This window comes from Sinohyriopsis cumingii, chromosome 13 (assembly GCF_028554795.1).
Source record: "Sinohyriopsis cumingii isolate HCF-2022 chromosome 13, ASM2855479v2, whole genome shotgun sequence".
Taxonomy (NCBI): Eukaryota; Metazoa; Mollusca; class Bivalvia; order Unionida; family Unionidae; genus Sinohyriopsis; species Sinohyriopsis cumingii.
The window spans coordinates 39444333-39471684 of record NC_142973.1 but is presented as its reverse complement, the minus strand read 5'-3'; the positions used below and the strand labels follow the sequence as shown (position 1 = coordinate 39471684).

Below are 27352 nucleotides of genomic sequence, written 5' to 3'. Positions count from 1 at the left end.
TGGGCGACATGTGTGCATATTTAAAATTCTATCTCCCTTTATTTTAGTCAACTACATTCTACCTCTACGGATGCATGAACACGAATATTTGAATCATACTTACGTCAGCAGGATCTGTGATTATAATCAATCACGAATTACGTAACATAATGATTAAGTTACATATCGTTTGATTGGCTGGACTCCTCATTGCTTTCCTGTATATCTCTACAGACTAATGTCAGATCAGGTAAATAGACTATGTAATATATACCTCGGATATGAACAATTATGGGCTGTACATATGATTACTAAAGACGAGATCTTGCATCTGACTGCTCTAGCTTGTTGCCACTATTGCGGCTGTATTTATCAACAGGATTTAATCGTACAAGGCATTTAATCTTTTTTTCATTATGATTACGTGCGTATGTGCTATGTATACAATACTAATTTACGCACTGGCAACGAATTTCTACTGCATGCTCGCTGAGGGAGTGAAAATACATTACAGCAAGTATTTTAATGGTGAAGAATTGGTGACTATATACAAGATTTCTCTACAGCGATGTGTGTGTGAATGTAATGCCAAGAACAACAGATGTCTCTCCGTGAACTATAAGAGAACGTTCACCTCTTGCCGGCTTAATGTAAACAAATCAAATACCCTAGAGGAACTTTTCGACCAGCCAGGATCAGTTTATATCGAAATGGTAAATTTTCTTTCACCTCGTTCTCTCCCATCTCCCTAACTAACTTCCTACTCATCTAGTGCTTTTAATCACTATTTTACAAATATAATACTAATATTGCTAATTTATGAAATAGAGAGATTTAGGGGACGGACACACAACCTGGGGCTCATACTAAACAATTATTGCAGCAATTCTGAAAACCACTTAACAATTTGAAACTTCAGATCAATGTTTTAGTCCTCGAATGGTATCAAACACTTTGCATTTCCAGTGAATAATTTAAACAAAGAAATGCATCCAAATTAAAAACTATACACATCAATAATATTGATTCTGCTTCAGATATTAAAGTAAGAACGAATCCATTTTAAAATAACACTTTTATATTAAAAGCTAAGACACAGTAATAGAGCCAGGATGTATGTGAACCTCCTCCTTAAAACATTCAAAGTTGTAAATACATTTAGGAATTGTCAATTGAGAAACTAACATCATAGCATCAGAGAGAAGTAAACATGTTTACTTCCATTGATAAAGATCTGAATATTTAATCTATACTCATTGAGAAATGTTAGAATATTAGCTATGTACTATTTAGTTTGCAAAATAAATCTCGCTTGTCAAGTACAATATTAACTTTGCTTTTGGACAATGTTCACGAACAAAATACACACACACACACACACACACACACACACACACACATATATATATATATATATATATATATATATATATATATATATATATATATATATATATATATATATATATATATATTGATTGTAGCATTAGAATATTGCGATCAGGAGGAACATATATAACGGTGGATTGTATTATTAATTAGTTGAATAATGATTAATATTTTATATAAATTAGTTACAATCCGTTCAATAATTATCGTAATTGAAATACACATTTTAGAGATTGGTCATTTCTTGTTAAGTGGCAATAGAAATATAATAATTGGTGGTGATGTACATGGGTGAGATATAAAAGCAACAAACGCACCAGATAATAGTCCCTAATGCTCTGTACAAAAATACATATATCTTAGCATTCTTATTTCATTTAAACTGCATGAAAACAAATAAGCTACTGTTTTAGGGAAAGAGCTTTTATACCTAACTGCTCCATCGATTCAATGAATCTCTTCCTCATATATAAAACGGGAGCACATGACAATTGCCAAAGAAGACATATAAGTCAGAAAATTAATTTTGTTAGTCTCTAAATTATAACAGATATTACGCAGACATATAATTCTTAGCATCTTTCGTCCGACATACTAGAACGAGTTAAATGTCTATGTTTTATATCAAGCGAAGAAAGGAGATACTAACGCATATTATCAGTCATAAAGTTAATTGGGAAGGAGTTTCAATTGTTCAACGCTACTCGGTCATAACTGTTAGGTAGTGACTGATTATGCTCACTGATCGGGTCTGAGATTCCATCTCTTTGTAAGTCCTTCTGCTTGTGATCGCTTCTCTTTCCACGCTGGTGCGTGCATTTCTTTAAACTTTAGATTTACTTGTCTATATTCCAAAAATGTGAAATATTTAAGTTTCTTTACTTTTTGCCAGAGGTCACAGAGATGAGTATAAAGGTCTAATGTCATAAAACTTTATTTAGCGTGACTTTTATTCTTTTTCCATTTGTCGATGAATTATTTATATCGTTAAGACACAAATAACTAAACTGAGGTTACAACCTCCGGACCACTCTCCCGTAAGGAGCGTTAGATGTTGCATTTAAAATGTCACTGTTTCAAAGCTGGCTGTTTGTTCATTATGTCTGAATTAATATCATACGAGACCATCATTATACGCCTCACTACTACCGGTTTCATTGGGAATAAATCCTCATTTGGAATACCATGACCACAAACTAGGGAGTAAATAATTAATCATTAAGCACGATATTGCAAATGTTTGGAGAAATTCGGAAGATTGTTTGGGTAGCAGATCAAAAGGTAATTCGAAGATATTCACAGTGGAATTGAACTTTATATATATATATATGGTTACAAAAGTTGTCCTAACAGCATAACAACGTATGTAAAATTGGGCTTTCTAAACTTGGCGCAATAAAAGCTGGGGAATTACACTTTTCAATGGATTTATCAAGATCTCTCTTAGAAATGGACAGTAACATCCAAAAAAATAAGAAGCCATTTCCAAGAATAAGAAACGATTTCAAACAAACAATTATCTCGGTCTAAACGGACATACAACTTAGGTTTCATTTAATTTTTTTCTCTCTACAGGATGGTGACATATCTGGATGTAATAACTATAAGATTGTGTCAAACGCTGATAAATCTGTCGTCCCGTTCAACCAACCAGGTCATCTCTCTCTCTCTCTCTCTCTCTCAATATATATATATATATATATATATATATATATATATATATATATATATATATATATATATATATATATATATATATATATAAGTATATTATAAAGATGATAAATGATTTCTACACTTAGAGTATCCGTTTCAAACTTTGAGATGGAACAATATGCATTAGAATTTAGAAAGGGTAATTTCAATGTTTCAAGGAGAGTCAGTCACACGACTGCGATAGAAAAGAACTGTACACTATGAGGTTCACAGGTACAGCAAAATAGTTATTGAATAACATATCCCCACATTTGATGAAAAAATTAGAACACTTATATCTAGTATTTTGTTTTATAATTATTTATCTTGTGGTTACTATCAAGTTATATAACTACATGCTATTAGACCGTTTTTGTTTCTTCAGGATTTAAGGGAAACGAAAAAAAAAATCCAAAATCGTTTTCTTCCTGTTTTTCTTTTAACGCTCAGATCAGCGGATATGAGACATTAGATGTTTAGTTATTCTTTCATCAGAATGTGCTCTGTGTCCTTTAAAATTATGTAGTTGTGTACTTTTTCCTATACTTCCTACCACTGTAAAGATCTCTCATGAATATGTAATGTTTTAGAATATGAGAGACAAACAATGGTGAGGGAAATTAGGGAGAAGTATCGGCTGTTTGCAGAAGTACAAAAAGATCGAGTCTTTAAACTGTATCTATAAACTATTCCTTTTGCGTTATTTCTTTACTGTTATAATTTTCAAACTCCCTTTGCATTGAAATACTAGAAATCACAATAATCAATCCACAGCGAAAATGCAATACGTGTATCAATATGTCGTATAAATTAATGATCATTCACCGTTTTCATATTATGCTCCATTTAAACGCCATTTCTGTGTTTTCTCCGTGTATACACAGTGTTCCTCATGATCAGGTTATAACTGGTAAAATAAATTAGGCAATACAATTTTGGATTGAAAAATTTCAGCTTGCGGAAGACCAGCACAGAAGGCGAATGCTGTTATCATGGGAAATGTATATTCTAATGGCAGTCGTATAAAATATGTCTGCAATGAAAGATTTAAGCAACTCGATCAGACGGAATCTGTGAGTGCGTGCCTTCACAACGAGAGCTGGTCACAGATCAACTTCACATGTAAACGTATGTATTTTATTGTCTATCATTCAAAAGCTTTGAAACGTTAAATATTTCAGAACCAGAAAACACTTTCCAGTCTGAGATGGGAATAATTTCGTTCTATATTCTCTTCTTTCTTTCTACGTTATTCTTTGGTACCCTTGTTAATCTTTAAGTATGACAACAAACATTCCTAAATGTATGTCTCAATTTAATGAATTTTGTTTAGTAACGCAACCTGTACAAGCTAACATGATTTCACCGGCCTCTTATGGACAAAATTTTTGCATTCTTTTCTTTTCATTGACTGTCACTTTAGACCTTTAAAGAGATGACGCTTAAATATGAAGTGCACATTTGGTGTTCCCTTCAGTCGCGCACGTAAGTACATGTTTAACCTTATTTAGAATCAATATCCAATTAGGTAAAATCAAATATGATCAATATCGATATAAAATATATCGAGTGGAAAATATAAACCTTAGATTTTCGGTTTAATAAATTAGTATGGCGTGAAATCATCAGATCATAATATGTTCCAATGTTAATTATATGAAAGTTAGTATGTCATTAATATTGATTTAATTTGTTACCCGACTTATTAATATGCATATTAAGTATGTCTACAGAAGGTTCATATATTCGTTTTGGTAGAGGGAAGATTAGATTAGTATGACGAAACAAGAGTCCTCATGAAATAAATCTTGTTGAAAAGATTTGCCATCAATCAATGTTGTCTTCTTGATCATGCATTTGTCCAGAAAGTGATCTTATTGATATTTATTTAGGCTGGATTTAGAATTTCATCTTTTACAGCGGACACGATTGGAAAGACCTGCTCTTCAAACCAGGAATGTCTAGAGCAGTTATCTGAATGCAGAGACGGTCTTTGTGTTTGCTTCCACAACCACAGCTATTCATTGGCAGAGTACGCATGCGTACCCAGTAAGTCACCGATGTTTTCAGCTACAATTGTGCAACACAGCACAGGTGTAGCCAGCTTCATCACATATTTTTAATTTTCTTTCTACGCACCGTACGTAATATATCTTTCTCGATATTACAACAGGAATGAAGTACCAAATGGGCATTTATGAAGGGAAGCATGATTGCTTAAAATAACATAACAAAAAATACGTAAATGATACACACGTATGCGATCTTCCTTCATGGCTCAAACAGACGCATCTTCTGCCAAATATTTGAAGAGGCGAGCAGTTGAAAATCTATTCCACTACTGCTCAGTATCATACATTGCACATCTGATTCGGCAGTTGTTTTACTTAATAGAATATAGGGCGGACAATGTAATTAATATTTCTTAATTAGAGTATATAAAGTAGATTGATCCATGTCAGATGATTCGATTTGTGACCGTAGCTTGAAGACATGAAAATGTGTTGAAATAAAAAAATGATAGAAAAACTTAACAATGGATGTATAAATAAGTCTTTCAGATAAGTCGGCAATCCGGTTCTTTAAAAAGCATGAAATCATTCAGAAATATTGATTGCGATTGTCGGATGAAAACAACAAAACGTCTGCAAAACCCGTCTGAAGTGAAAAGGTAAACGTTTGTGCCTGAATCTTATAGTGAATGATACCATTATTTTCAGTCATCACATGCATGGAGGATATCCTTTCCCTACATAAAAATCATGTGATACAAATATAAGTGATCTTTTAACGAGCGTCGATGTCATGTCTTACAATATATCTTTCTTGGACAACCAGATGGTATATTAGCTTTTTAATTATATATCAAGCTTGCTACTGAATTAAACCTTAATATATTACATTCACCCTTCACCATGCCACTCCCACTTGTCTCTCGCCATTATATAAATTCACCTCACTTTCAACTCTGTCATAAGCTGATTATGTAGGTACCCACAACATAGGAGAGTGACAGGAATTTGATGAACTAACCTGTTGCATTATGTTGCATGTTTGACCACAAAGTCAGCCAGATTCAGAAATGCATCACAGCGGTTGTATCAGAGTTGTAAAGGTGCCTGGGGGGAAGTTGACAGAAATACGAACGGCGTTGAGTAAAATTTCTTTCGCAAGAACAATTCCCATAACTGAAAGATATATCAATTTCTTTGTTTTAGCTCTCTTCCTGCATTTATAACCTTAGTAGTCACACATAGACAGTGACGAACGGCATGATGGGAACGTTTGTATTTTAACATGCAAAAATAACAGTATATATTTTTCACATATGTGCATATAGAAATGAAAAATGTGGAACATATAGCAAATAACGTTTCAATATCTGATTGACAGTTATGTTTACATTAAATACTTAATTTACGACGAGCATTAAGACACAATGGTTATATAGTACAGGTCAAGGTCAACTAGTAATATTTCGGTTACTCATCCTGAGACGTTTGATGTTCAACGGTCGAGAATGAAGACTTGGGTTCAATCAGCTGTTTATAATACAAAGGTCACTGTATGAGATGATCTTTGCATGAAAATCCTACAAACGATTTTCATTACACCTTACTAATGATGATTGTGTACACTCAAATAAGAAGACCGTTAAAATGCAGTCGAGTTAATTTCCATTGCATCCCCCATTGTGGATTACTCTTTGCTGAATAATTTTGCATGTAGGTATTTAGTACGACCTTTAGGAGCATATATGTGAATCTATTAAACATTGGATATGATGAAACCATAATTGTGAGAGAAAGAAATAGTAATAAATTGTTGGACCATTCACATGCATTCACTTGCGGACATATTCGGCCTCATGAAATTATCACCCCTGACATACATTTTCTGATTGCTCACATTTTTGCCTCCAGACAAAATCATTGAGAATTCATGTATACCTTCACAATCGGGTGAAAGTTGCAAATGGGCAACACAACAGTGATGCAGTTCGTAAAGTTTCATAAGCAACGAGCTCATGAACATTTCAAGCAACCGTGGCATCGGAAATTCTATCTTAACCCGTACTTGCTGTACTTTGAGTACTAGGATAACTACGGTGCTCTCGGGCAATTAGATTTGGCGGCTCATGTCTTCCGGTTTTCACCCTATTATTAATATTTTCTTGAACAGCAATTAGCGAAGATCGCAACGACTCCGATGAACATTGTTCAGTCATGTCTGTTGTAGATATTTCCTATACCTTGACTAGTAGTTCTAATCTATACCATTTCAATCGTACATACAAACAGACTTACTATGCATATCTTCCCTGATACTCCATGGGTAATCAAGCTCTGCGTCTGACTGGTCACATGTCTTTCACATCGAACTAGAGCTTCTCACTTGAGGCGACACAACTCATGAATAATAAAAGTTGATAAAAAATGTACACAAAAGTCACACGTCCTTCAGGTCAGCCAGTGAAACTTAAGTTACTTGATAGGTTACTCCTATAAGACTTCGGCCTCTTTCATTTCATCGATCTAAAAAATGCCATTAATTGCATCACTATTGGTACACTAGATGAGGAGTAAGTCGTTGTGACTGTGGGCACTATTTTAGAGGGCCTATTTCGTCCGATGCTCAATTAGTGAAACTTGATTTGCTTCTTTGACATCCTTCATTATTCTATTTCTCTTGTTATTGCAGCACATTATGTACAAGTCGTCCTTGATTTAACTGCTTTCACATCTTTCACGTGTTTCTAGTTTTATTCGGCACTGTGTTATTCTTTATCATTTGATGCATGTTCAACCTCGTTTTCAAGAACAAGCTTGGTCCATTTTAACAGCTCTTGATTTGATGTATATGTTCGTTATGACATGTGGCTTGTGTGTCTGTTTTTTGTGACACATCGTTTTCTACTTCTTCTTAGTTTTATAGCCACAACTGAGTGCTTGAATACTTGCAGGTTTGTGATTGTTTTATAACAAAATGCATCAAATGAGCTTTCATCTGAGCCGTATTTCAAATTCAAAACAAAACATAGTAAATTTTAGTTTTGTTCTCAGAGTGACTATAGTCTTGTTCAAACAAGAGTATATTTTATATGAATTTACCTGTTTCAGCACCAATTTTGTATGATAATTAATCGTGCCAGCAAAGCAGAATTAATACGTAGCGGTACCAAAACAATACGAAGACCACAAATATATCGAACAGAACTAATACCATGTTAGCAGATAATTTAGCAAAAATGATCGTCTGTTTAGACGCCTCACTGTTTCACTGTACTTGAAGCGAGTCGTGATTTGGTAAAGCTGGTTTTCCTTGCATCTTTGTCAAGAAGGACATAAAATATGCCACCAACTGAATTGCATTCTAGTTGAAACAAAAATAAAACTGTCGCTCTTGTGTCAAGAATAAATATAAATTTTCAATATATGCCTGGAAACTAGACAACAACGTCACTAGCGCATCTTGAAGCATACAATTGTTTTGTGTCATGAGGATACATAAACTAAATATTATTATTACGAAATATCTTAACTTGTGAGTCGCATTATATGTACGCGCCAGACATGTGCATGATGTAATATTTTTCCAAATAATATCCTAGTAGGCTGTTTTCGTTGTTCTCGTGGCTGTTTGGCTGTTGTACACATGATTTTCAGTCATGCCTTCTTATTCATTCTTCAACTGTAATCGTTTATTCTTGAGCTGTGACAATGAAGACTCCCAATTCAACACTCGACGAATGTTTGAGAAATATCTCGTTTAGTCAACTCATCAGCCTGCTGAAGGATCTCTAGTCAATCACCCTGTCCCGTGGATTTTTCGTCCAGAGCCAGCATTGACCTCACACACAGAGATAACCCGCACCGTACATCGAACCAGTCTCTGAATTGCCCCCATTACCGGGATTCAAAATACAGTGACTGTGCGGTGTGGTGAAAGAGGCTTAGGTGCAAAATACAAATGATATACATTACGCATGTATGTACATGACCCGACTTCCTTGCACATCAAGACCTGTTTTAATAAGAACAATCTATAATAACATTAATATGCAAAAGCCACGTTAATATACTATAATATCTACGACATAAATGATCACACTAGAGACATAAAAATCGAACCTTTCTTATCGTTTAATCCACACAATATATAATTGAATTACACTGTCTGTATGCTACATTATGTCTAACATGAAAAAACTTATAAAAAGTTTAATAGTTGACATAAATCTCATTTTCTAGAAACATTAGTATAAATTCCAAAGAATTTTAATATATGAATAATTTCCTTAATTGGAACGAATATAATGTTAGAATAAAGGCTGACATATTTAGATGCTCCCACAATCGAAGATTGCTTTCTTACACTTGACAGTTTCCTGACAACGTTCATTTGTATTTTGACTATCTGGACATTATTAACAGTATAAGTACCGTAAATGTAAGTACCATCAAATACACAGCCTGAGAAAACGGAGCATACGAGCACACATTGCATGCGCTCTCTGTATGCTACAGTGAGTGAACAGAGAGCAGTATTTTGAAATAGACAAGACCAAAATCATAAGCAGCAAGTAACGCTATACGATGCATCAAAACCCTCTAGATTTATGTTCATTCGTAACACAAGGATATGTTCTTGTATAAAGTTCCGTGCTAGTCATAACAATGTATTTGACTGGTTATTAAGAAAAGTATAAAAAAAAATGACTGTTTTGAATATGTTCAATGTTGTTGTGCGTTTGTAACGTAACTCGCCACCTTTTGTGATTCAAGTCTTCAGATATATATCTAGATGAAAAATGTTGTTCAAGAACACATTCTCCTCCAGGAATGGTATTGATGTCGCTGTAGTGGTTAGCGGGCTAGTGCATGATTTTGCTACTGTGCATGGGATTGCTCTTCATTTATCACTTCACACTCGCATGATGTTTAACACAATTTCTTATGGAGTGTCAAAGGCATTAGAACATTGGATATCATTCGTAGTAGTGTGTTAAGTATTATCCTCAATATTTTACTGTTTATTTTAATAAATATATACATTGGCAAAATGACAATAAAACGCCAGGAGACAATTGCTGTACACGCGTACAAAGAGAAGGTAGTAGTGTCAGCAATAATAATATGCATTACATTAATGAATACATTTCATAATTTTAGGGTTCCTAGGGCGCGGTAACTATATTATTTCTGGCCCAGATGTGATTCCTAATGACCATTTTACGGCATCTTCGAGTTATGACGATAACCATGCGCCATGGTTGGCTCGACTTGATTCGAAGGAGGATTGTTCATCTTCTACGACTGTTCGTTGTGGTTGCTGGGCCGCTCAGGATCACGACAAGCAGCCGTTTATTCAGGTGAGTCCACGTTATGCGAGGCATAATAGTACTTTACAATATGACGGGGTACCTTGGAATGGATTCGGTATACAATTTACAAGGCAGCTCCATAATATGTTTAAATTTTTTCTAATTGCGTTTTAAATTGCTCAGTACATATATTTTGCCTTCACATTAGAGCATAATGTTCAACTGAGTAACAGGCACTGAAAAATATTGTGCCGACGACTGAATTAACGATGCAACCGAAATTCAGCATAAACAACCTATAAATTTCATATGAGGTCAAGATTTAAGAATTATTAGGAGACAATTGCATAATGATAAAATAAGTACCAATGGTGCAATATTTACATGTCAGGAAAGGAACATTCATATATCATTGTTATTGGATTGCATATATTTAACCTTTGACATCCTCAAAGGACCATACCGAATTTATCTTTTTCATTGGTAAGCAGATTATTTTTTTTAAAAAGCATCGCACAGAAGATCCATTCCTAAAACTCAGCTATCCATCGACTGGTTACATCCAATTTAAGTATCTTCCATTGATACCATTGATCAATGGATCTCCATCTTACACCCTATAAACCTACATTCAGAAAATGCCTTTCGTTTACAATGATAGCTCTCGTTTATAGAGTTTAATTGTTGTAGAAATTCTTGCTTCTAGTAACTATCCTTATCAATCACATACGAAATATTTTGCCACGTTTTCTTTCGTACAACGACATGTTTTGTGTCATTAGTAAATTTGATGTTTCAGGACCGATGATAATGATTCATTTTTACGCCGTCAAGATCAACAAAGTAATTCATGTTAATGAGGTGTATTTTGTGCCGATAGTACTGTTGAAAGCATTGCTCGATGCAAATAAGACATCATCAGAAATTATGTTGTGTGTTCTGCTTGTGTGTCAACTTACTGATCTGACATTTATCAATGTTGTAGGTCAACATGAAAAATGCCCAGTCTGTAGCAGCTGTCACAACAAAAGGAAGGGATCCGATATGTCACCGTCAGTTTATAAAATCGTACAAAGTACTATATAGCGTTGACGGTTTCTCGTTTAATCCCGTTTTGGATCACAATGACAAAGACATGGTAAGATTCGATATGGATTCCATACTTTCTCTCATTCCTCATTGGTTCCAAATGAATTATCATTAGAACTGGTGCACACTCATCTTAATTTCTATCAAGTAAACAGCACGAAAATGAATCACATGTGCGTCGTGAACGACGCCGTGAAACACATAAAAATCAATTTATGTCGGAATGTTATCTAAACTTATAACAATATAAAATTACCGATTTTGTTTTAAAGAAATGAAATACAATATCATCGCCATTAAATTTCACCTGGAAGAAAACAAAATAAATTTCTGGGATTTAGTCATTCAAAATATAGAGAAAGCAATATGATATATGTACACACGCAAGAAAAAATTTGCAAACAAATTATCTTTTCTCTTGATGTGTCTAACATCAAAGTCGTTTTCATGCGACATCAAAATCAACCTTAACATTCTCTGCGTTTGGTTTCATTTTGTTAATGAAAGTAAGGGAATTCACTGATAGCGAATATCAAAACCAAATATTCCATTGCGGTTGTGGAAAAATGTCTATATGTTGGTGACGCTGTTGATCTTTCTATAGTCGGTATACATACGGATTGTATTATTTGGGTTAGGCACACAAATACAAGGTGAACTCGGGTTACTTTTATTATGAAATCGTTCTCCAGCAAATATTGAGTTTCTTTTGTTTTCAAACAATCCTGCTGCAGGGATGCATCCTGTGAGGATGGTGTTCCACAGGTGTAGAATCTACTGTTTCAACGTCATGGTAGATTTTATTTGTTCGTGTTTTTCTTCTTATTGCAGATGTGAGAGTTTCAGGTCCAGATTATTCATAATTTCTGATTTCCGAAAATTGCTTACACCAAAGTCACTACTGTCCGATATTGCATTCAATCGCTTAAATAATCATTAAATTCACTGATCTAAGAAGATACTTCTTTAACATTTTTATGACAAAGTTGTTATGTTTCCTCCTCCCAGGAGTATTAAAAATATAATTTATGTCGTTTGCATTCTTTCAATGACCGAATTATATTCTTCGACGTTCATGAACTCTTTCTCAAGCCAATTGATCTTCAGATCAGTATGCAGAATACTTAAACTGTTGAATGCCTAATTCGTGTTTAACTTGCTTGGAAATCCCAGACATAGAATATTAACCTTGATCAGATTGGGCAGATTTGGGAAGGCCAGAACGTGTAAATAAAAGAACAAGGTTTGACTGTGGTTTTACTTTTAATTTCCTCTTAGAATTTTGTGGACGAATTTATTATTGTTAACAATGATTAGTTGCCTGACTTAGTCTTATGTGAAGGGACCAATACAGTTTATTATTATTCTACTAAATCGTTCGTCAAGTGCAAGAATCGGTTGCACATGTACCTTATGTATCTTTTGTTTGGGTTTTCTTAACATTGGACAATTGTGACAAGATCAACAATACTTATAAACATCATTTTTAAGTTTAAGCCAATTAAAGTGATTCCAGATTTTGTAATAAGTCTTACTGACTCCTAAATGACCAGTCTAGGACGTTTCATGGGCTCGTTTATAATATGCTCTTGACGATATGATTTAGGAACATTTTGATATCTCACTGACCACTCGACACCAGCGGATACTTCATGTGGTCTCCATTTTCTCATAAGGTAGCCATTTCTATTACAAAATAACAGACAGGTACATGTGCGGCCTAATTTGCGCTAATTGCCCTCAGAAACAAACGGGATATACCAGGATCTTGTTGATGTTCGACAATTTATGATCGTCTTTTGTCGCCCTTTTTAGAATAAAGAGAATGGTTAAAGAACAGTGGATCACTGTCATCAGTATATATTGATTGGTCAATATGAGTAGCAAAAGAGGCTGATCGAAATGGTCGACCAACAAATGTGACAGGGAAAAGAATAATTTCCTGATTTACCTTATTCTCAAGAGCTCTTTTTAACATATATTTGGTAACTGCACACGCATGATATAAGTTAATGATTTTAATCTAAATAGGATCACGTTTCTGATCCAAACAAGGTATTGCCAATTACAAGTGGATTAAGCACAAGCTTATTCGTCGATTATAAATAAATTCCTTCTTTAACTAATGAATTCACTGTTGAGAATGGTGCCAAACTGACATAACGGAGAAGAACATTAACAAACCCCAGTCTACTTCCTGAACATGAACACTTTCAATAGAAGACGACGTCTCTGACAAAGGCAAATTACTTATAATAAAGGTATCTGAGAAGCTCGTACATCCCTTAATATTTTAACCTTTTGACATGAATGACTCGTAATTCTCATAGATTCAAACTGATGTTTATTTGACCCAAACACTCTATTGTTTACAGTAAAAAAAGGACGTGAACATGACGATTTGAAATAAGGTTATTTTGAATTGCCTTGTCGTTATTTCTGTGCTGATTTGTCAGCCTGTAGCAATCAGCCTTTTATTCTGTTTAAAAGTACATATAAGAAGAAATTTGAAATCCTAAATGATTGATAAATGTTGTGCCAAACTGAGATTTGGGAGTGCTCGTATGAGACTCATATTTTCTTTTAACCGAAAAAATCTGCTGTGAGAAATACATGATGGGAAATGAAACTTTGTGAGTCAACGAATAATCGTCAGATTTGTGAGCAGTATTTTCCAAAGTTTCTTCATCTTGATCAAACTTCTTGGCTGAGCACCAAATATCAAATAGTTGTTATTTTTCCCTTACACATTCGACACTGGTTTATCTAGTTTCTTTTTCTACAATTCCTAAACTTGTGTTGGTATTCATCAGGTACCAACTCATAAATCCTTCAAGACACATTCATTAATGACAAGATAATCGAAGCTTTGTTGTAACGATAGTAAGGTGTGAACTTCGCGATTTTATTTCAGTAAGTCCACTTTGTACTAATAATGGCGAATGTTCTCTTGGCCATTGCAGTTTTCATCCATTTTCTCAAATTTCATTTTCCTGAAAAAGGCAGTAAACTTATTTTTCTGATATCATGAACTCCTGAACTTGTGTGTAAAGGCGGGCATGTTTTCCACCTTCCAGTTCTAATTCTTTTAATCTATATTGCTTTCCGTTTCTTCTCATTTACATTTGTATTTCCCTATCTTCTTTCTCTCTGCATTTGTTTCCCTTCTCTTTTCCTTTTGCATCTGCAAATGGACTAACTTTTTATTTCTATCTCTGGCTCTCCCTTTCTTCTCTCTGCATTTGAATTTCTCTTTGTCTTCTCTCAGCATGTGCATTTACATTTGTCTGTCTTCTTTAATTTGCAATATTGCTAAAATATTTTACAGATAATTAGATAGTTAGATAGCGGACGAGGCTTATATATATGTTACTACTCTACAGTCTTGAACTATGTAACAGAAAGAAGCGAAGCCAATCTGCAAGAACAAACTTAAAAACCCAATAATGTTTTTATTCTTAAATACTTTCAGCATGTTGTTTATGTTTTCTAATTTCATAGTGTTTGGTTTCCGTAATCATTTCATTATATATGTTTTTTATGTTATAGGTGTTGTCTAATGTTGTAAAGCGCTTAGAGCTTGTAAAAATTAGGCGCTATGCAAAGTCCTCATTATTATTATTATTGTTATTATTATTATTAATGTTATTATAAATATCTAGCACTTGTCTCATTTTGATCTATCTAATTCTGATTAGAAAGCGTACTTGATCTTCAGCAATACGTGACTAATTGATGCGATAAATACTTTATTGTAAGTCAGCAATGTGCCCTCAAAAGGTGAGACAGAGAAATATTACGTTGAATCGGACAACGTCAGTAAGTTTATAGTCTATTGTTCAACTGATACTCAAGTTCAATGAAATGTTTGCTTTGTTTGTTCTTTTTAATCTTTTTTTATAAATATCTCTTGCTTCATGCAATCGTAAATAATATGGCTTTCTTCAAACACATCATCGATCCCATTATTGTCTTGATTCAGGCAATCATGAACTATAGGGCTTTCTTCAAACACACGATGCACTGCATTCGTGCATTGCTTCATTCAGTCATGAAATTTAGAGCTTTTTTCAAACACACACTGTATTGCATTCTGTCTTACTTCATGCAATGATGAAATATAGAGCTTTTTTAAAACAGATTATGGACTGCATTTAGGTCTTGCTTCATGCAAACATGAAATATAGGACTTTTTAAAATAGATTATTCATTACATTCATGTCTTTTTTCATGCAATGGTCGATTATATCGATTTTTCGATGTACTGTATTTTTTCATGCTTCATCCAATCGTTGATTATATAGCTTTCTTCAAGCACAATATCGACTGCATTCTTATCTTGCTTATTGGAATCACAAATTACACGGCTTTCTTAAAAAAAACCTATGCATTGCATTATTGTCTTCCATAATCCAATCGTGATTTATATGGCTTTCTTCGATCACAGTATGGATTGCTCTCGTCTCCTTGCATTGAAGACACTCCGAATCTTTCATTCTTTGAGCATATACAGTATTTTGCTTTTTAGTTTGCAAATGATCATCTGATAAGTTTAAAGTTTGTACCATGCAATTTATAAGCACGTATATTTATCAGATGCATATAGATTTGTAATGTTTAGGCGTAACTGTTATTAACACTTATGTCACTGAGTTATATTCTATGTGCTTGATGTTTATCGAAGCAATAATTTTGTAGCTTAGACAATTTATTGTGTTTAATTACAATCTGGAAAATGTATCATGTTTGGGATGACTCATATGGCTATTGAGGCTATTGAAACATTAATTGTAGTTGTGGTACAATCGCCAATGAAAGCAGCTGTTTCGTTTATGCGTCCTTAATAATTCAGTGAGTCATGGAAATTGAAGTAAATGCATGGGTATTTTTTCAAGCACACAATCCTTATTGCCATCTTTTATAACTTCTGAGGCTTTGTAATTTTTTATGTTGAATTTCAGATCTAGCGAAAGAGTACAAATACATAAACTGCACTATCTAATATTTCAAAGTTAAAGAATATTTGTTAGTTCTTTACATGAATAATTTCAGTTACAGTGTCTTGTGCTTTAGGTGCCCCATTTATCAACTTTCTAAACTTTTCATTCATAATATATTATACTTGTTCTTGTAGACACAGGTAGAAATATATCATTTCATGTCATATAACTATTCTATTGATTCAATTTCAAAATATCATCATTTCCAGATAATATGGCGATGATGCTTTCATAGCATTCAGTCTACCTAAATTCGTTACTGCTAAGTCATTTGCAACTCATTTTACGGTTACGTAAAAATATTCCTAAAACCACCAGGTTTGTAATAATCTATGATGTGTTGGATTCAGAGTTTTGATTCTAGCTGTTGTTCTATCCTGCATATGAGGTGGTATGCTTTAATAATACGTGCTTCATTTAAAAATGTTTTATTACAAACAATACCCCGTATGCATTACAAAGAATAACACCGTAGCAATTTCCTGCTAAGAGGTTTTTAGAATTCATCTATTGCCTAGCCTCTTCAATTGTTATATTATCTTCTTAGTCAGTAGATTCAAACAAAGCAAACACATCCTCCCAATGCTGCTCCGTGTGATGAGTAACCAAATCATGTTCGCTACATTTATGCACTGTTTCCAAACACCACCTTATTTCAACAGTAATTCCTTCGACTTTCTCATGCTTGTTAATCCGTTCCATCAGGATGAATTATGTAATAGTTGTTTTCTACGATTTCTACATCATTAATAATCATTCCGCTCGAAAACGCGTGACTCTTCTGTCATGCTTCAACAGTAAATGCAATATAGCAAATGCAAGTTGCAACTTATACCATAGGGAACATTATTTACGTGCATTCTTTTATATCAGCCCTAATTATTGTCTTCTATTACGTAATATTTCTTAAGTTTTATATTGCAAAGGTTAGTTGCGTTTTCAAACGTTCAAATAAGCAAAACTTTCATTTAATTTTGATACAAATATAATGCAATAAAATAAGTTTCCTTTCCAGATTTTGCACTACTAAAAGTACTAATAAAACAAGACTACGAGCCTGATTTGTTAAATCCATTTTTCAGTTTTGGGGTTGCGTATTTTTAGAAAACATTTCTGCTATGGTTTAGGGATTTTATTTGAGTTGAAGGAAATTACTATTGATTACATTCAACTTTTTTAATCCTGATGAAAGTGTTTTTAAAATCTATAATAATACTGTGATTACTCGTGTAATCGTGGTAACTTGAATATGAATTCTTCCATAAGTAACCAATACGCTTTTACTAATAACGTCTGGTTTCATCAGACTGCTTAATTTTCTTTATTAATAAACTCCTTTTTGTTAATTTATATCCATCTTTTAAAGCTAAAATCTTTGATCCACTTCGTCTTTTGTCGTTAGTGTATTTCAATTTTAAATGGATTTGTTTCCATTTGTAAAGTTGGTTTAAAATCATTGAACTCGGTGTTTTTCATGCGTTAAAATCCTTTGACTAGCTTTCCGATACTATATAACATTTTATTAATTAGTTATTGATGAAGATCTGGTTTTGCTGTTGTTGTTCATTATTCTATCACATTATATAACTCACTAGAAAAGTGCATCTTTCATCAGTATTATCTGTCCTATCTGTCATAAATAAATCTTAAATAATGTTCAAGTACCAATAATATTTTCGCTTACATGTTTATCCTGTTCAGTTTATGTCTTTTGTATTCTTTATTATTTAGGTGAAAATATTTGTCTATTGCTATTCTGCTGAAGTCTTAATATTGACAGTTCTTTTTAAGTTATCTTTGAGGTATATAATACAAGTACGTACATGATTTATTTGCATCATAATCGCACGATCGTTATGATGGATTTTATTATTTGGGTCTTACCTGTTGACTGTACGGTGCCATTGTCTTGAAAGAAAATTTTGTAATTTCCATATCATTCTCCAAACAGATTTGTCTGAGTTCATCCTCTAGTACTGTAAAAATTATTGAATGTTAAATATTGTTGACATAATGTCTTAGTTTCATCCAAAATATTTTAATGCTGTGATGGAAAATATGTTTTATAGCTCTCTTATTGTAACCAGTTCAAGAATAACCTGAAATAGGTATACATTTGTTGTTTTAAGCTTGACGCCGAAAATGGGTCTAGTCTATGAAACTGATATGTTTTAGTTGAAGACAGTAAGTTTAAAACCATTATAATGCATGGCCCCTTTGATAATATATAATACAAAACAAGGTTTGTAAGTCGAGAAATTGTAGTTTTGCACCCACCTACCATTTCTTAATTGCTTTTTGACAATGTATGCAATTGTTACTACTCTATGGTCATAAACTAAGAAAAAGAAGTAAGCAAAACCAGCAAGTTTTGTAAAAGTGAACAAATCATTTAATTATGAAAGTTCTACAAATTAAATATTAAGAGGAAATTAAAGTATTATAAATTAAATCTACAATAATTCCAATGTTCTATCACAAGTTCTAAAGAATCGAATGTTCCGAACGAATATTGTTTTCGTCTGCCAATAGTCCTGATCTATCACAATGACATATGAACTCCTCTGAATAAATTCACAATAGTCAAAGAATATTATTTTAGTTCAATGAACACCATACATTTCCAATGAATATTCCAAACAATCATCTATTCCAAATTAAGATGAAATTACCATTAAACACATCTGCAGACTGATATTAAGACAAAAACATATGAAATAAGAATACGAATAAGGAATGAACTAATTACATTGGCCTACAGCAAAAATGCTTCCGAAATAAATACAGTAAATTTGGTTGTACTACTTCTGGATCACTGAGAACGAAAGTGATGCTTACAGTTGTCTATTTGCTCTAGCTTTAAAGATATGATACTGAGTCAGTATATACGACCATTGACATGAGAATGGTGGATGATAAGTTAGTCATAAAAGAGAGGGATCTCGGTTTAAACCATAAATGACTAAAATGCATCTTTGACTGAATCAATAAATAAATATATCACTGGGAATGGACAGTACTTGCTTTTTATTCAAAACAATGAAAGATGCATTCTGAATCTGGTATTGCGACATGCATTGCATAATGCTATTCGTAGACGATGCAATCAGAACTTAGCTTACGAAATTGGCCTATATCAGCTTTAGAATTCATACAGTGTCGTGCGCTCTTATTTGTCAGTATTTGATTTTGCAAATGAACACATTTCTGATTAGCCAAAGTGAGCAGAGACGCCTCTTACTTGTGTGGACAATGTAGATAATTTCTGCTATATTTTTAGTGAAGTGACGTTTGCATTACAAGGCGTAGTATAACCACCATGGTTAAGAAAGCATATTACCTTTATTTTGACTGCAAAATTTGAGATCAGGACAAAAGGTGGGCCGTACATATAGACGCAGCACTCGTACAACAAATATTCGCCAGTGGTTGAACAGGAAAAAGAAATATATGCCTTTTGCAGTGTCAGTGATTTAGAGAGAGCCAACTGATGATATCCGCAATTGTTACATCTGCATGGTGCCTCCAGTTCGGAAAGGTGTGTCAAAGAAGAAAAAGTGGACTGTGTATTATCCAAACATTCCATCAGCTATACGCCCAGTACCGCAAGGATAAGGACTTCCGGTTCCCGATGCACCAGGGTCATTCTTACTTGAGTTAGACGAGGCAAAGGAAGAGTATGAAACTTCTAGTCCTGAACCATCAATGTCACATGACACACATTTTCTCCCAACCTCCTCATCTGTTCCACACATCATAATACAAGGTGAATGACCTTGTCATGGATATCAAACTATCCAAGAGTAAGACAGAACTGCTTTGGCTCCAGATTATAGCCTTGTAATCTCCTGGAAGATGATGTCTGGGTTTCCATGTTCCATGACCGTCAAAAGGATCTTCTCCTATTCTACTTCATGATAGGCGACCTTGTAGCCTGCAACAACGTCGATGGTGTGATGGCAACCCTCAACATCGTTCATGATCCAGATGAGTGGAGACTATTCGTTGGTTCATCGAATACGAGTCTTAAATCTGTATTTCAGCATGTTTTGCCATAAATTCCATTCAGGCATGCAGTCCATATGAAACCTATGAAAACATGAAACAACTTTTGAGGTGCAGAAACTATGACCATAATCAATGGCAGCTTTGTGGCGATTTCAAGGTTCTTGCTCTCTTGCTTGATCTGAAACTGGATACACAAAGTACTGTTGTTTTCTCTGCGAACGGATATTCGTGCGAGAGATTCCCACTACATCAAGAGAGACTGGCCACTACGAAAGTCATTGGAGGCTGAGAAGAAAAATGTTCAGCATACACCATTTGTAGAATCAAGGAAGCTTTTGTTTGGTCTGATGAAGAACTTTGGTCAAGGTCATGGACAAAAGACAAGCAGCTTTCAAGTACCTATGTGGAAAGTGTATAAGGTTAAATGTAGCTACGGTATTTAATTGATGCCTTTTTCATTCTGTACTGATAAAACAAATGCACTTTTACAGCTATATATGCCACTGTTATCATCTTTGAATATAACCTGTAAATCTCCGTCCCTTAACATTGCTATTTTCTTGTTTGTTTTTGTTTTGTGACAGAGAACAATTTAAGCACTATTGTGAAAAAATCAGATCATAGTTTTCTAAAGAAGACCAGCAACTAATAACGATTTGAAGATCTGAAGGAAAAAATCAATACTCCTAAAATCTTACCATTTAGACGTTTTTGGATTGCAACATTTTTAGACATTTGTCGTACGAACAAATGGACATGGTTTATGATATCGCTCAAGACACGCTATATTATGATTACTGTCATGTCTATGTATGTTTTAGATTGAGTCATTTTCCCGACAGTAGCATATATTATGGTTAATATATTATTGAACCCTTAAAGCCCACATAACCTGGATATTATAAAACAGGATTGTGAAATGAAGTGAGTAACACTGTCAAAACATATATTGGTGGTATTTATATTATGAACCTTAGTTAATATTTTTTGCTTTTAGATATTTCAAGGGAATACTGTACGAGAAGAAAATACTCCAGTGACGAATGAGCTACCGTGTCCAATCCAAGCCCAGTACATACGAATCAATCCTCAAGATTACTTCGGTCATATATCTTTACGATTTGATGTAATAGGAAGTAAACTCCATTCAGGTAGCCTGTGATATGCAGATGCATTATATATCTTTAACAGTAGTTATAGAGAAGCAACAAAGATCATCCACAAATAATGTTTCACATGTCCCTGTGTTTAGTGTTTGAATCAATTACCTCTATATTTGGATTAATCATTCGGCGAGGAAATTGCCATTTTAGTTCATATTTACCTGTACAAAAGAATTAAAGGAAACAAATGTCAATCCAACAGATATCCATATGAATGAATGTAATCCATGTCTGACTTTCATATTCGGAAATATTTTTCCAGTGCGCTTGGTATACATTTTATTTAGATACTTTAATACGAACGTAAATAGAGCATATATAATTTGAAACGACTGTAAAAAACGGACTAATTTGAGACACGTAAATTATGTAAAGCATTATTAGTCACTTCAGAAGATACCAAAACGTATACTTTTCAAGGTTCTACTATTGCAAAATAAGTGTGTTATATATGTTGAAAGGGATGTATGATACTGTAATTATATAATGAAATGACATTAACAAAAGTATGTGATTATTGGATTATTAGATCATGATGATAATGATTACTACAATACTATAATAATAATGATAATAATAATAATAATGATAATAATAGTAATACTACTACTACTACTACTAATAATAATAAATTAATTATAATCACTATGATACATCAATCATACAAGGATATGAGAAAGGACGATGACAATAGTTTTCATTGCAATAATACGAATCTTTTCTCCCAGCTGACTGTGACTTTGAAAATGGTACATGTGGGTGGCAGCACGAAGAGGGAAGCTTACTACAATGGCAAATTGGAAAACCATATAACATTGAAGGAGAACCTGCAAATGATCACACCTATAGTGGGGGTAAAAGTTCCACAGTACTTTCATTTATCGAACTTTTCAATATCCTACAGTTTAAAATCCCGTCTTTTAATAACAGCATATCACATATTTGCTATATTTTCTTTTTTATGTCCTTCATGATAGTTCTATGTGTTTACCAACCTAAATGACTACCTAACTTACGGCTTAACTACATACCTTTTGTTAAACGCATTTATATGGGTGCTTGAATATATACAAATTCATTCCTTTCAACGCCGTTGGTACCTGTCGCTCAGATCTAATATTACTTCCGCTGTTATAGTATAAGAGGTGCACAAACTTGAAAGAAAAGCAAACGAACGAATAAACGAATGAATCTTTGGGAATGTGATACTATGATATTTGTATTGGTGATTTCTATGCCTGAAAATATTAAAGAATCTCGCTCTAAAACTTGTATTCAGCTAAGCATCATAGGCAGGGTTTGATATAGGATGCTTCTAAAGACCTCAATAGACGTTTAATTTAACCGTGAGATGGATTTAAGATGCTAAATCAGGTAAATCGGTCGACTTCATTAATTAATATTGTTCTTTAAGGATGATTCTCATCCATGTTTTATAATTACGACTATTTATCCTTCTATGGAAAAAATAACACAGATCTATTAAGATTAACAATAAATATGTTACAGCTATGAAGATGTTCAATAATTGTTGTATTATCCTAATTTCTGTGTAGATCCGGTTACGGGCAGCTACATGTACTTTACCGCCAATGAACAGGAACACGTGACTGCTCAGATTTCGGTGAGCATTAAAGAGTCCAACGTTTCAAGATGTTTAAACCTCTGGCACACGGCATCAAAACATTATGGCGGATCTCTTAATGTCATCACAGTAAAATGTGAGAATGGTATAGAGAAACTGAGAAACACGACACATACCAATTTTGCTGAAAAATGGAATTTATCAACAGTACGAGTTGAGAGCGGTGTCTATCAGATCGTCATCGAAGGGGTTTGGACCAGTGCCACTCGTGGCTTTTTGGCAATCGATGATGTCAAATTAAATGAGACCGATTGCTCATAAATATAATTTCAATGTTTCTCTCATTTTTCGGAACAATGCAGATATTATATGATGCCTTTCCCTCCGTTTCTTCATAATATTTTATTCTCTTTTTATTCAATGGACCATGTCGTATATTTGCTGGAAAACAATCATTATTAACTTTATTTCTCAGAGATGCTAATAGTGTATTATTAACTTTATTTCTCAGAGATGCTAATAGTGTACTTGCAAAATGTTTCTAATTTGCCTGTTGTTCCACTTACTTTGCAAATAGATGTATTATTTCGTGATCAACAGATTTATGTCTTAACGTGTTTTGATGAGTATCCTTATATGTTTGTATGTTCTTTTTTGGCATCTATGAATATTGTACTGCAAGGATTGTTTATATATTAAGATGTTTTCAAACAAATTGCTCTTGTAATTCGGGTGAAACATGTATATGAGAAACAAGTGTATTTTTTCGTGTTTTTATTATTTTATTACTAGAGTTTTTGCTGCTACGATGGGAATTTATGCTGGTAATGCAGATGTCAACCCTGTGGGCTACAGTAGTATATTAAATGTCAGCGTACCAAAGCCAGAGATGTACCGATCGTGTAATAGGAAAATATTATTACTGTAAGGTGAAATTAACAAGTGAAAAAAAAATAACTGCAATAATACAATTGAAATTCGGTAAATCAGTCAAAGACAATATGCTTGTTTCAACCAACAAAACTAAAATTCACATTAATTGGCTGATTTTAAAGAACGGACATAAGGACAAAAAGATAAAAACGAAACAGGCATGAACTGCATTTTGCATTAGTCTAGTCATGCAATTTATTTTAACACAGCTTGTAATTCATATATAGTGCCATATTTAATGATACAAAATCTTATTCACCTAACAATTTTACTGTAATGCACTTTGAACAGATCACGTCTGCATATTAAATTTTGGCAAATAAACTAGATTAGCCAGAATGAATAGCAAAATATTACATTTGAATTTCATTCTGGCACAAAGCAAGCAAATATATCCTGAAGTTTGTGAAATTTATATAAAAAATGTCATATTTATTTACAATAAGAAAACGGTTATCTGAATGTGCAGTGCTTTTTTCATGAGCAACCACTTAATTCTAAATTTTGAAACTAATTTACTTCTCGCATGTGTATTTATGGAAACAATGACTTGATATACATCTGAGAAAAGTGCAATTAATAAACAATGGGACAATTTTGCATAACACTGTACGTCAGGTCAAGGTTTTGTTTAAACAATACCATCGGTGAGTTTTAAGGGCGGACAATGGATATTCTAAGTATAAACTGTACTGTTTAAAACTGACAAAATTGTCTGCCAATCAAATGAATTAAATGGCAATGAGTGATAACAATTTTCTTATGACTGATAATTAACCTGTGATCGTAAAGCTGTTGCGTGTATTTAATTTGCATTGTTTCTTTGTTAGTTTTCATTTTTTTTACTTCATTACATTCTATTATAATATAACATTTTGTGTTGGACTTAACCTTGTCCAGAATTAAATTTATTTCATTTTTTGACCTGAGTTGTTGATATTTTTTATTCTGTAACAAATTATGCATAACTAAAATATTCTTTATGTGTTGGAGTTTAATATCAGAATCATTATTAACAGGAGTAAACATGTTTATTTGAGTCTGAATCAGTTTTCCTGGTGTACCTGATATTGTTCAGGTTAGATTATATAATTAACAAACATTCTAATAATGACTAAGAAGTTAATTTGCAAACATTAAGAAAGTTTTTGAAGATTTTTTTCCATTAGGTATTGGGACTGTTTTAGAAAATGTTAATTGTGACATAAGTTTAAGTGGATGACTATATAATATTGTTGCTGGAAAATGTATTCACTGGTGCTTTTCGATCTAGCAGAATCAGTTTCTATTATTGAGTGTCCAGGAATTAATTATGGCTTGCATTTATTTCTTCAAATCACTTAATTCAGTGATTATTTTCTCGTGAAAAATAGAGTGCTCATAAAAAGTAATATTCTTGGAAAGAGATATTACCTGTGATTTATTGTTAATTCAAACCTGGAATTATATTACTGTATTTCAACGGAAGATTGTTGGTACAGCATCACAATACAGACCGCCACAGGCACATAAACACCTTCAGCGTTGGGTATAATTTGGATTTCCAATAAAGGTTATTCAGACCTTGAAAGTTTTAGGTCTTGTATGTTGAATTTTAGGATTATGTTTGGATTTCATTCACAATACCGTCATTTCTTTCGTTGTTTTTTCTCACTTTATGCTTTTTAGTCTTTTCTGTTACTTATTTTAATAGCATAGGCTGGTAACAAAGCAAACAATTGAGAATAGCAGACAATATGACAAACCCAAGAAAAATTTGAAAAAGGAGAATGAAAACTATCAAATATAATGTTTTTGATAACACGCAATGAAATATATCTTGTTATAACGTAGGAAAAGAAACCTTCTTCTATCTCTATATACACAAAGCTTAATGTAGAAATTAAATGACTTAGATAACACTAAGATAGGAAAGAAATAGTTTATATAATTTTGTATTTAATTATATTATTGTATCTTTTGCTTTTGCCGTTTGCTGACAAAGTAACGCAATGTAAATTTGGTCGAAAACAGTTTGTTCATGCCTGACCAAAACACTCTTCTTGTGCTGATAGAAACTTAATAGAAAACAAAACTAATTTTTGTTTCTATTTATATATTGTGTTGTGCTATGAGTAATTTCAACTGGGAAAATGTTTATACAAAGAATAGCAAAATCATTGAAATATGAAATAAATAATTATGGAACTCAGAGCCTTAATAATAAAGGCGTTTGAAACTAATATACTTCTCGCACGTGTTATATCTATCAAACGTTTTCTCAAGTCTTTAAAGTGTTGGCAGATATATAAGCTAACTGGCTAAAATTATTTTAGGATTAAATGATCATGGTTGGGTATTCATCGATGTGTAAATTTTACTTTATCACTCACAAAGTAAGTAAAGTCCGAAGGACTTCATGTAAACTTTGTGAGTGATTAGGTAACATTTACACATCGATAAATACCCATCCATGAGAATTTAATCCTTATAATTCCAATTTACTTCCTTTCTTAACATCAGATCAAGAGATTTAACCAACAAAACATTCACTTTTATGTACATCGAAGTTTTCTTTCATTAGACTCTTAACTGCGGTATAATACATAGCCCTATCATCGCTAGCCTAGATTCGTCGATTCTTTATACAGTGATACGGGGTAGGATGTCATTGCGGGTCATGCCAGTGATTTTCTGTTATGATCAATAGTTTAATATATAAAAAATGGTTGTTGCGGTTAAGCTAGGAATATTAAAATGTTTTAAAATTATGCTTGCGTATGACAAGTGTTGTTATATCAACGTCGTTGTTACTTTCTACGCATTTCGATCTTTCAAAAGCGAAAATCGTGTCCATTTTTAGTGACATCCCATTGATGACATATGACCCTGACCTTTAATAACCGCTGCTGTAACATGTTGTCGAGGTGAAATGCAATAATTTCCGAAAATTAGCTTCTAAAGCCTGCCATATGCCGTCTTCGGCAAAAGGGATGACTGTTGGAGTGCAGGAATGTCTGTGCAATTACATTGTTTTAACTTCTAATGGTCGATTTTAAGCTGTGGTTTGTCATTTTGTATTGGAAATCACATGAATGGGTGGGTGGGAGCTTGTTGTAATTATTATTAGGGTGTAAGACGTTGATTTAGATAAAATTTCACATTAAATAATTTTGATAACAGGTTACCAAAATTACTCCGCAGATTT

General features: G+C 33.3%; 1 protein-coding gene across 1 annotated transcript; it reads left to right on the top strand.

The window, feature by feature from the left end:
* The first annotated feature begins 240 nt into the window (after positions 1-240).
* On the top strand, positions 241-26387 carry LOC149785252 (neuropilin-1-like). Its single transcript, XM_089979099.1, has 9 exons — positions 241-692; positions 2944-3022; positions 4018-4191; positions 4984-5112; positions 10236-10435; positions 11373-11525; positions 21482-21635; positions 22376-22501; positions 23204-26387. The coding sequence occupies exons 1-9, from the start codon at positions 396-398 to the stop codon at positions 23551-23553; spliced, it is 1662 nt and encodes a 553-aa protein (XP_089835225.1). The 5' UTR covers positions 241-395; the 3' UTR covers positions 23554-26387.
* The last annotated feature ends 965 nt before the right edge of the window (positions 26388-27352 follow it).